This window comes from Petromyzon marinus, unplaced genomic scaffold, assembly GCF_048934315.1.
Source record: "Petromyzon marinus isolate PM22_M1 ecotype Great Lakes invasive population unplaced genomic scaffold, UKy_Petmar_22M1.pri1.0 PM_G_Scaffold_70, whole genome shotgun sequence".
NCBI lineage: Eukaryota > Metazoa > Chordata > Hyperoartia > Petromyzontiformes > Petromyzontidae > Petromyzon > Petromyzon marinus.
Window position 1 is genome coordinate 384,629 of NW_027423025.1, and position 11,018 is coordinate 395,646.

At 47.3% G+C, this 11,018-nt stretch overlaps 1 protein-coding gene across 1 annotated transcript; it reads left to right on the forward strand.

The window, feature by feature from the left end:
* The first annotated feature begins 563 nt into the window (after nucleotides 1-563).
* On the forward strand, nucleotides 564-10,040 carry LOC142920268 (baculoviral IAP repeat-containing protein 7-like). Its single transcript, XM_076062784.1, has 3 exons — nucleotides 564-670; nucleotides 7,834-8,387; nucleotides 9,849-10,040. Exons 2-3 carry the CDS (start codon nucleotides 8,058-8,060, stop codon nucleotides 10,038-10,040), a joined length of 522 nt encoding a protein of 173 aa, XP_075918899.1. The 5' UTR covers nucleotides 564-670; nucleotides 7,834-8,057.
* The last annotated feature ends 978 nt before the right edge of the window (nucleotides 10,041-11,018 follow it).

Here is an 11,018-nt window from a genome sequence, read left to right on the forward strand (position 1 = left end):
ACTACACACTTATTAAAACAATGCTCTCGATAACTTTTACCCCGGGGTATAAATATTGTTTTGTGATTTAAAAAAAGCGGGAAACATTGAACGTCCTGCTCACTGATTGGTCCCAGCGGCACCCGGCCACCTCCCACCATCGCCTTCTCCTATTGGACGCTGCCTTCAGCAGCGTTGCGCTCCTATTGGCTCAGCAAACGCGGACCACGAATCGCGTTTAGTCATCATAGCTCGACACGATTCAGGACGAGGATGAATCGAAACAACGGAATCGCGTTCGAGTCAAAAACATTTCATTTGAATATGGTACGTCAACAATGCAACTTTTATTTTTTACATTTATTTACACCGGCGCGAATGCCAACGTGAGTTTTATTGTCGATGTTGAGTTTTGTAATTTCGTAATGTAAAAATTTTTTGCCTCAAAGTCGCTTCCGCCTCGGAGCCAATCGTATTTGGCGTCTCCCTTCCCACGTGACGCGAAGTTTTTTTGTTTTCCCGCCAATTTGTTTTGGCTCCTCCCCGTCACCCACCGCCATTTTTTTTAATACGTGAGGGGGGTGCAGACGCCTGCAAATTTATTTTTGTTGCTCAATTAACGACGAGGAGGAGGACGACGACGAGGACCCGCTAGGAGTGTGAGGTCGCGACTTTTGAGAGAAAGCCTGAGGTAAAGAATGCCCTCTACCGTCCACTCCGTGATTTGCAGACGATTTGCAGGTGCAGCTGTTGTTGAGTCTGTGGACGCTAAAGGGGGCTGCAACTAACCCATCTATCGTGCAGTAAATCGATGTGAAAAAAAAACAAAGTATAAATTACATCAATATAATAAATGTACTCAGTATATTCTTCTTTAAGCTGAGCTATTAACACAGAGCAACTGGGTATACACTACGCTATATAATGAATGCCATATAGTAAACCAATAAAAAACTAAAATATAAACTACCTCAATGTTTTATGAGACCTTTACCAGTAACAAGATATAGTAATAGGTTGTACTCTTTTAACTGGCACAAAAACTGACACCTTTATTCAAGGCATCATGTGTTGTGGTTATTGCAAACATGATGCCTTGAATTTTGATTTAAAGCTTTCGTGACTGCAGTAATTCATATTCTTAGTTTTTTCGGTATTGCCGAAAAAACTAAGAATATGATGCCTTGAATAAAGGTGTCAGTTTTTGTGCCAGTTAAAAGGGTAAAACCTATTACTATACCTCAATGTTATCAATAAACTCTATATACTCTCCAACCAGCTGAGCCACCAACAATAAGTCGTTATATATCACAATGCCATATGGCGAAACAATGGGTGGATTCTTATACTAGATTTGAATCTTTCATGACTGCAAGGATCCATGCTCTTTGGTTCTATTCGGTAAAGTCACGTAGGTAACAAAAATAAAATAACAAAAATCTCACGACGTTTCGGCCACAACGCAAGCGGCCTTCATCATGACGGCACGGTCCCTTCACCTGATGAAGGCCGCTTGTGCTGTGGCCGAAACGTCGTGATTTTTTGTTATTTTATATTTTAATTAACCTACGTGGTGACTTTACCGAATAGAACCACAGAGTGTGTGGGATCCTTCCCCTCACCTCCAGCACCACGGACAGCGACGGGCCCCGTTCACACGGACGAGTCCATCCACGCTCCTCGGGACGGAGGAGGGGGGGAGAGAAACAGCCACGAGGCGCTGTTATACTCCACGTTACAAACCACAACGTTAACCGTGCTGTGAGAGGTGTTAAGAGGCGGTGCCAGCGAAAGAGCTGCGGTCTGAGGTCACCGTAAAAATACAATTAGTTAAGAACCGACGTGACTTTACCTAAAGAACCAAGAAGATTAATCCCTGCAGTCACGACAGCTTTAAATCGAAATCTATCGTGTAGTGTTGAGTCTATGGTGTAGTGTTGAGTCTATGGTGCAGTTGAGTCTATGGTGCAGTGTTGAGTCTATGGTGCAGTGTTGAGTCTATGGTGTAGTGTTGAGTCTATGGTGCAGTGTTGAGTCTATGGTGCAGTGTTGAGTCTATGGTGCAGTGTTGAGTCTATGGTGTAGTGTTGAGTCTATGGTGCAGTGTTGAGTCTATGGTGCAGTGTTGAGTCTATGGTGCAGTGTTGAGTCTATGGTGCAGTGTTGAGTCTATGGTGCAGTGTTGAGTCTATGGTGCAGTGTTGAGTCTATGGTGTAGTGTTGAGTCTATGGTGCAGTGTTGAGTCTATGGTGCAGTGTTGAGTCTATGGTGCAGTGTTGAGTCTATGGGCAGTGTTGAGTCTATGGTGTAGTGTTGAGTCTATGGGCAGTGTTGAGTCTATGGTGCAGTGTTGAGTCTATGGTGCAGTGCTGAGTCTATGGTGCAGTGTTGAGTCTATCGTGTAGTGTTGAGTCTATGGTGCAGTGTTGAGTCTATGGTGCAGTGTTGAGTCTATGGTGCAGTGTTGAGTCTATGGTGTAGTGTTGAGTCTATGGTGCAGTGTTGAGTCTATGGTGCAGTGTTGAGTCTATGGTGGAGTGTTGAGTCTATGGTGTAGTGTTGAGTCTATGGTGCAGTGTTGAGTCTATGGTGTAGTGTTGAGTCTATGGTATAGTGTTGAGTCTATGGTGCAGTGTTGAGTCTATGGTGCAGTGTTGAGTCTATGGTGCAGTGTTGAGTCTATGGTGCAGTGTTGAGTCTATGTTGTAGTGTTGAGTCTATGGTGCAGTGTTGAGTCTATGGTGCAGTGTTGAGTCTATGGTGCAGTGTTGAGTCTATGGTGCAGTGTTGAGTCTATGGTGCAGTGTTGAGTCTATGGTGCAGTGTTGAGTCTATGGTGCAGTGTTGAGTCTATGGTGTAGTGTTGAGTCTATGGTGCAGTGTTGAGTCTATGGTGCAGTGTTGAGTCTATGGTGCAGTGTTGAGTCTATGGGCAGTGTTGAGTCTATGGTGTAGTGTTGAGTCTATGGGCAGTGTTGAGTCTATGGTGCAGTGTTGAGTCTATGGTGCAGTGCTGAGTCTATGGTGCAGTGTTGAGTCTATGGTGTAGTGTTGAGTCTATGGTGCAGTGTTGAGTCTATGGTGCAGTGTTGAGTCTATAGTGTAGTGTTGAGTCTATGGTGCAGTGTTGAGTCTATGGTGCAGTGCTGAGTCTATGGTGCAGTGTTGAGTCTATGGTGCAGTGTTGAGTCTATGGGCAGTGTTGAGTCGATGGTGTAGTGTTGAGTCTATGGTGCAGTGTTGAGTATATGGTGCAGTGTTGAGTCTATGATGCAGTGTTGAGTCTATGATGCGGTGATGAGTCTATGGGTAGTGTTGAGTCTATGGTGCAGTGCTGAGTCTATGGGTAGTGTTGAGTCTATGGTGCAGTGTTGAGTCTATGGTGCAGTGCTGAGTCTATGGTGCAGTGTTGAGTCTATGGTGCAGTGCTGAGTCTATGGTGCAGTGTTGAGTCTATGATGCGGTGATGAGTCTATGGGTAGTCTTGAGTCTATGGTGCAGTGCTGAGTCTATGGGTAGTGTTGAGTCTATGGTGCAGTGTTGAGTCTATGGTACAGTGTTGAGTCTATGGGCAGTGTTGAGTCGATGGTGTAGTGTTGAGTCTATGGGCAGTGTTGAGTCTATGGTACAGTGTTGAGTCTATGGTGCAGTGCTGAGTCTATGGTGCAGTGTTGAGTCTATGGTGTAGTGTTGAGTCTATGGTGCAGTGTTGAGTCTATGGTGCAGTGTTGAGTCTATGGTGCAGTGTTGAGTCTATGGGCAGTGTTGAGTCTATGGTGTAGTGTTGAGTCTATGGGCAGTGTTGAGTCTATGGTGCAGTGTTGAGTCTATGGTGCAGTGCTGAGTCTATGGTGCAGTGTTGAGTCTATCGTGTAGTGTTGAGTCTATGGTGCAGTGTTGAGTCTATGGTGCAGTGTTGAGTCTATGGTGCAGTGTTGAGTCTATGGTGTAGTGTTGAGTCTATGGTGCAGTGTTGAGTCTATGGTGCAGTGTTGAGTCTATGGTGGAGTGTTGAGTCTATGGTGTAGTGTTGAGTCTATGGTGCAGTGTTGAGTCTATGGTGTAGTGTTGAGTCTATGGTATAGTGTTGAGTCTATGGTGCAGTGTTGAGTCTATGGTGCAGTGTTGAGTCTATGGTGCAGTGTTGAGTCTATGTTGTAGTGTTGAGTCTATGGTGCAGTGTTGAGTCTATGGTGCAGTGTTGAGTCTATGGTGCAGTGTTGAGTCTATGGTGCAGTGTTGAGTCTATGGTGCAGTGTTGAGTCTATGGTGCAGTGTTGAGTCTATGGTGCAGTGTTGAGTCTATGGGCAGTGTTGAGTCTATGGTGTAGTGTTGAGTCTATGGGCAGTGTTGAGTCTATGGTGCAGTGTTGAGTCTATGGTGCAGTGCTGAGTCTATGGTGCAGTGTTGAGTCTATGGTGTAGTGTTGAGTCTATGGTGCAGTGTTGAGTCTATGGTGCAGTGTTGAGTCTATAGTGTAGTGTTGAGTCTATGGTGCAGTGTTGAGTCTATGGTGCAGTGCTGAGTCTATGGTGCAGTGTTGAGTCTATGGTGCAGTGTTGAGTCTATGGGCAGTGTTGAGTCGATGGTGTAGTGTTGAGTCTATGGTGCAGTGTTGAGTATATGGTGCAGTGTTGAGTCTATGATGCAGTGTTGAGTCTATGATGCGGTGATGAGTCTATGGGTAGTGTTGAGTCTATGGTGCAGTGCTGAGTCTATGGGTAGTGTTGAGTCTATGGTGCAGTGTTGAGTCTATGGTGCAGTGCTGAGTCTATGGTGCAGTGTTGAGTCTATGGTGCAGTGCTGAGTCTATGGTGCAGTGTTGAGTCTATGATGCGGTGATGAGTCTATGGGTAGTCTTGAGTCTATGGTGCAGTGCTGAGTCTATGGGTAGTGTTGAGTCTATGGTGCAGTGTTGAGTCTATGGTACAGTGTTGAGTCTATGGGCAGTGTTGAGTCGATGGTGTAGTGTTGAGTCTATGGGCAGTGTTGAGTCTATGGTACAGTGTTGAGTCTATGGTGCAGTGCTGAGTCTATGGTGCAGTGTTGAGTCTATGGTGTAGTGTTGAGTCTATGGTGCAGTGTTGAGTCTATGGTGCAGTGCTGAGTCTATGGTGCAGTGTTGAGTCTATGGTGTAGTGTTGAGTCTATGGTGCAGTGTTGAGTCTATAGTGTAGTGTTGAGTCTATGGTGCAGTGTTGAGTCTATGGTGCAGTGCTGAGTCTATGGTGCAGTGTTGAGTCTATGGTGCAGTGTTGAGTCTATGGTGCAGTGTTGAGTCTATGGGCAGTGTTGAGTCGATGGTGTAGTGTTGAGTCTATGGTGCAGTGTTGAGTATATGGTGCAGTGTTGAGTCTATGATGCAGTGTTGAGTCTATGATGCGGTGATGAGTCTATGGGTAGTGTTGAGTCTATGGTGCAGTGCTGAGTCTATGGGTAGTGTTGAGTCTATGGTGCAGTGTTGAGTCTATGGTGCAGTGCTGAGTCTATGGTGCAGTGTTGAGTCTATGGTGCAGTGCTGAGTCTATGATGCAGTGTTGAGTCTATGATGCGGTGATGAGTCTATGGGTAGTCTTGAGTCTATGGTGCAGTGCTGAGTCTATGGGTAGTGTTGAGTCTATGGTGCAGTGTTGAGTCTATGGTACAGTGTTGAGTCTATGGGCAGTGTTGAGTCGATGGTGTAGTGTTGATTCTATGGGCAGTGTTGAGTCTATGGTACAGTGTTGAGTCTATGGTGCAGTGCTGAGTCTATGGTGCAGTGTTGAGTCTATGGTGTAGTGTTGAGTCTATGGTGCAGTGTTGAGTCTATGGTGCAGTGCTGAGTCTATGGTGCAGTGTTGAGTCTATGGTGTAGTGTTGAGTCTATGGTGCAGTGTTGAGTCTATGGTGCAGTGTTGAGTCTATAGTGTAGTGTTGAGTCTATGGTGCAGTGTTGAGTCTATGGTGCAGTGCTGAGTCTATGGTGCAGTGTTGAGTCTATGGTGCAGTGTTGAGTCTATGGTGCAGTGTTGAGTCTATGGGCAGTGTTGAGTCGATGGTGTAGTGTTGAGTCTATGGTGCAGTGTTGAGTATATGGTGCAGTGTTGACTCTATGATGCAGTGTTGAGTCTATGATGCGGTGATGAGTCTATGGGTAGTGTTGAGTCTATGGTGCAGTGCTGAGTCTATGGGTAGTGTTGAGTCTATGGTGCAGTGTTGAGTCTATGGTGCAGTGCTGAGTCTATGGTGCAGTGTTGAGTCTATGGTGCAGTGCTGAGTCTATGGTGCAGTGTTGAGTCTATGGTGCAGTGTTGAGTCTATGGGCAGTGTTGAGTCTATGGTGCAGTGTTGAGTATATGGTGCAGTGTTGAGTCTATGATGCAGTGTTGAGTCTATGATGCGGTGATGAGTCTATGGGTAGTCTTGAGTCTATGGTGCAGTGCTGAGTCTATGGGTAGTGTTGAGTCTATGGTGCAGTGTTGAGTCTATGGTACAGTGTTGAGTCTATGGGCAGTGTTGAGTCGATGGTGTAGTGTTGAGTCTATGGTGCAGTGTTGAGTATATGGTGCAGTGTTGAGTCTATGATGCAGTGTTGAGTCTATGATGCGGTGATGAGTCTATGTGCAGTGTTGAGTCTATGGTGCAGTGTTGAGTCTATGGGCAGTGTTGAGTCTATGGTGCAGTGTTGAGTATATGGTGCAGTGTTGAGTCTATGATGCAGTGTTGAGTCTATGATGCGGTGATGAGTCTATGGGTAGTCTTGAGTCTATGGTGCAGTGCTGAGTCTATGGGTAGTGTTGAGTCTATGGTGCAGTGTTGAGTCTATGGTACAGTGTTGAGTCTATGGGCAGTGTTGAGTCTATGGTGCAGTGCTGAGTCTATGGGTAGTGTTGAGTCTATGGTGCAGTGCTGAGTCTATGGTGTAGTGTTGAGTCTATGGGTAGTGTTGAGTCTATGGCGCAGTGCTGAGTCTATGGGTAGTGTTGGTTTTTCTCACACCAGATAACCCTCGAAATTCCGTTTGGTACAGGACCATCCAGACTGTGTGTGCCCCCTTTTATTGCAGTGCAGACGTTTGTCAGAAGTGACAGACTGAACTGTTTAATTTTTAACACGTAGGCTTTGGCGACCAATATCATCCATAATAGAGGTTGTTCTGTTTACGTGACAACCCTTACCAGTTGGCCGTGTCGGGTGGTGGCGGGTTTAACATTTATATATTTTGATTTAAAGCTTTCGTGACTGCAAGGATTCATCTTCTTTGGTTCTTTCGGTAAAGTCACGTAGAATGAGAATAAAATAATAAAATAACACAATAAAATTCTCGCGACGTTTCGGCCACAACGCAAGCGCCCATCTTCACATGAAAGGAACAGACCTGTCGAGACGACAGAGCTTCAGTGAACGATGTTAAGATTCGTAGCGACTTTTAAGCTGGTTGGGAGAAGTGAGGCACCTTGACAACATAGCCATTTCTGTGACCAGTCACAAAGCTAGTCCCTCAGCTATTTGATATGTAAACCCCTTTGTCAAGGTGCGTCACTTCTCCCAACCAGCTTAAAAGTCGCTACGAATCTTAACATCGTTCATTGAAGCTCTGTCATCCCGACAGGTCTGTACCTTTCACCTGAAGACGGCCGCTTGCGTTGTGGCCGAAACGTCGTGAGAATTTTTTTGTGTTATTTTCTTATTTTATTCTCATTCTACGTGACTTTACCGAAAGAACCAAAGAAGATTAATATATGTACGCGATCTAACCCCCAAAAAGCCTCTGTTATGGATGAATTGTTTAAACCAAACATTTCAAGTCACTAAAAGATGTCCGTTTTTAATGACGCTTGCCGCCCCAACATTTTTTTGTTCCCGCATTCAGGAGCCGTCGAAGGTGACAACAGGGGTCGTGCCATTTCCCATCGCCGGTTTTTAAACTACCCGTCGAGTCACGAGCTACGAGCCCCGGGATCTCTTCGACGCCTTGAAAGGAGAAGGCCCCGACATTTCTCGAGCGATCTTTAACAAGAGACCCCCGGGCGGACTCGTCCCTCGCAAAAGCATTCTTTTCACCCCAAATCCCCCCGTATTTTTCCCGCCGGGTCGATGCCGCACGTCGTAGACACTCGGGCCTCCCGCAGAGCGGCGTCGGCGGCGGCGAGACGCTCCGCCCCCCCGACGCCCCGCTTCGACCGGATCCCGCGACCGTCAGCCTCGAAGATGCAGAGCGAATCGGCCAGGCTGCTGTCCTTCTCCGAGGGGTGGCCCCGGTCGTCCCCCGTGCGGCCCGCGGACTTGGCGCGGGCCGGACTCTACCGCATGGGCTTCAGCGACCTGGTGGCCTGCTTCCGCTGTGGCGGGACGATGCATCACTGGGAGGAGGGGGACGACCCCGCTCGGGAGCACGCCAGGCACTTCCCCGCCTGCGCTCGCGCGGTGGGTGACGCCAGCGACGGCGCCGGTGACGTCCTGATGCTCGTTTTGGGGGGGCAAGGCCGGGTCCTTCCTAAAACTAGTGCGGGGTGCCGCTGAGAATTTGCAACGATTGGCACGAAGAGATGTGCCTTCGGGCTCTGGGTACCGATTGGAGATGATTCTAGGCGTGTTTAGACAACGATGGCGAACGAGCGGAGGCCCTTTGACTCGTTGAATCTATTGACGCGCATTCGCGGTCAGATTCGTGTTAGATTAAAAAACGATAGTCCAAAAATAAGTGTGAACATTTCTTTTTAAGCACCCTGTGCTGACACAGTTATTCTTGACCTGGCGAGGGCCCTACTCAGCGCTGCAATGACGTAGCTATTTGTCTCAGATGCCGACCCTCTCCGTCACGCAAAGCAGCGACGTTGCTCAACAAAGCGGGCTCAGCATCGTCGTGTGGACATTTATATTTGCCGAATACCCTCGCACGTGGCCTGTATTCTAAATGTGGAGGGGAGAAACCGGAGGTCCCGGGTAAAAATCCACGCGACCATGGGGGAACAGAGAGAGAGAGAGAAACACGGAAACTCCAAATAGGCAGAAGCAGGTGTCAGGGTCGGGATACTGCTGTGCCCTTGTAGATGAGTCTCAATCCTTCAATGCTTTGTGCCTGTAACCATGTTCAGTGATGAGACTTTCACGCTCCCTGCGCTGAAGAGTCGGCTCGCTCATTTGACAGCAGAGCCACGGCAACAAAATCAATTAAACTCTACCCACCGTTGTAAAGACGTTGCAGCTGCCGTGCCGTAGAGGCGATCACGTGGATTTCGGATTAACCGGGGCAACGTATTCGTTCGGTTTAAGCGCCGCGTGACTTGTAATAAAATTTTTGCAAGAATTGCCAATGTTGTATAAACTGTTTTTAGATTATTTGGACTTCAGGGGAATATCCACGAGTTCTTAATCTCCGTCAAAATCTCAGGTGTGCGGTTCATACAATCGAACAAACCGCGCGCGGATCATCCAGAGTGTACTGTAATTCAAATCTAGATTCTACTGTGATATTATCTTCTCTATAAATTCCTCCACCTTTTGTATATGCCGGGTCTTGAAAATTTTAATAAAAATAATCAAAATGAAATTAAATTTGGAAAAATGCGTAATTATCTGAAATAACGTTAATTGATGTAATTATGCGCATAAGTTGTGCTAGTTATGGAGATGTAATCGTATTAAGTCATGTAAATGACTTAACCTTTTTAGGCCAGTCTAAAAAGGTTTTGTTTCGAAGATGTCGTTTAATAAAAACGATTCTAATGCCCTCACGGCTTCCTGGGGAGCCGTTCCAAAGGGCGGGGACAATTCGATGAGCTCACTGCGTCACCGTCGTCACCGTCGACGCTGCCGTCGCAGTCGTCATCGTCGTCACCGTTGTCGTCGTTGCGTTTGTCCCTGGGTGGCGCCTTTTCCCCGCAGGCCCCGTTGCCGCCGGCCACTCAGGATGGCGCCGACTCCGCTCTGTGTCCAGAGATGCGTTCGTTCGGGGCGCGAATCAGATCTTTCGCGAGCTGGCCGTACACCGCCAATGTGTCCCCGCATGAGCTGGCCTACGCAGGCTTCTACTATTCCGGTACAGTTTGTGCTGCTGCTGCTGCTGCTGCTGCGTAGAAGTGGGTGGAGGCCTTCTCCGGCGCTGTAGTCGTCCCCGTTTTGTGGGGGGAGGGGCGGCTCTTTGGGGGCAAGCGCCACAGTGGCTCGGAGATGTTGGCTACCTCGCCTGGAAGGCAGGAGGTGGTGGGTTCCATCCTGACGCCTGGTGTGTATTTGGAATTTTCGTGCCTCCCTCCCTGTGGTCGCGTGGATTTTTTCTGCCGGTCCTCCGGTTTTGTGCTTACACATTTAGAAACACGCGTTTAGAGTATTTGGCTGCGTTTAAATTCTCACGCGATAAGCCACTTCGTTGAGCTATCGTTTGTGATAGCCAGGTGGTCGCCTCTGAAAAAGAGCTGAATAGCAACTCAATGGTCCTAACACCTGGTATCATAAAACAGTTTCAATGTTGGTTAATAGTTTTGGTCAAACACCTGAGGGAGGTCAGAATCAGAATATTTATCTATACTGGAGGAATCCATTGAGCTGTGAAGATCTTTTTCGCATGATGTCCAGTCGGGGCACAGGGGGTAAGAACATCACGGCAACGAACAGTTTACAAAAACACGATAGGAGTGCGAAGTCCTGTCGGTTCCAAACGTGTTGTAGAGTGTGTACACGAAACACGGGGAATGCCTTTACAAGTTGTATAATCTCCTGCAGATGTAGATGACGCTGGTTCTTCACGTCCTGTAGATGTAGATGCCACTGGTTCTTCACGTTCTGTAGATGTAGAAGCCACTGGTTCTTCACGTTCTGTAGATGTAGATGCCACTGGTTCTTCATGTTCTGTAGATGTAGATGCCACTGGTTCTTCACGTTCTGTAGATGTAGATGCCACTGGTTCTTCGCGTTCTGTAGATGTAGATGACGCTGGTTCTTCACGTTCTGTAGATGTAGATGCCACTGGTTCTTCGCGTTCTGTAGATGTAGATGACGCTGGTTCTTCACGTTCTGTAGATGTAGATGCCACTGGTTCTTCACGTTCTGTAGATG

Coding starts and splice junctions, on each gene's coding strand:
- LOC142920268 (XM_076062784.1), top strand. CDS start 8,058: ATGCCGCACGTCGTAGACACTCGGGCCTCCCGCAGAGCGGCGTCGGCG. Junction 8,388..9,848: donor TCCCCGCCTGCGCTCGCGCG/GTGGGTGACGCC, acceptor TTTTCCCCGCAG/GCCCCGTTGCCGCCGGCCAC.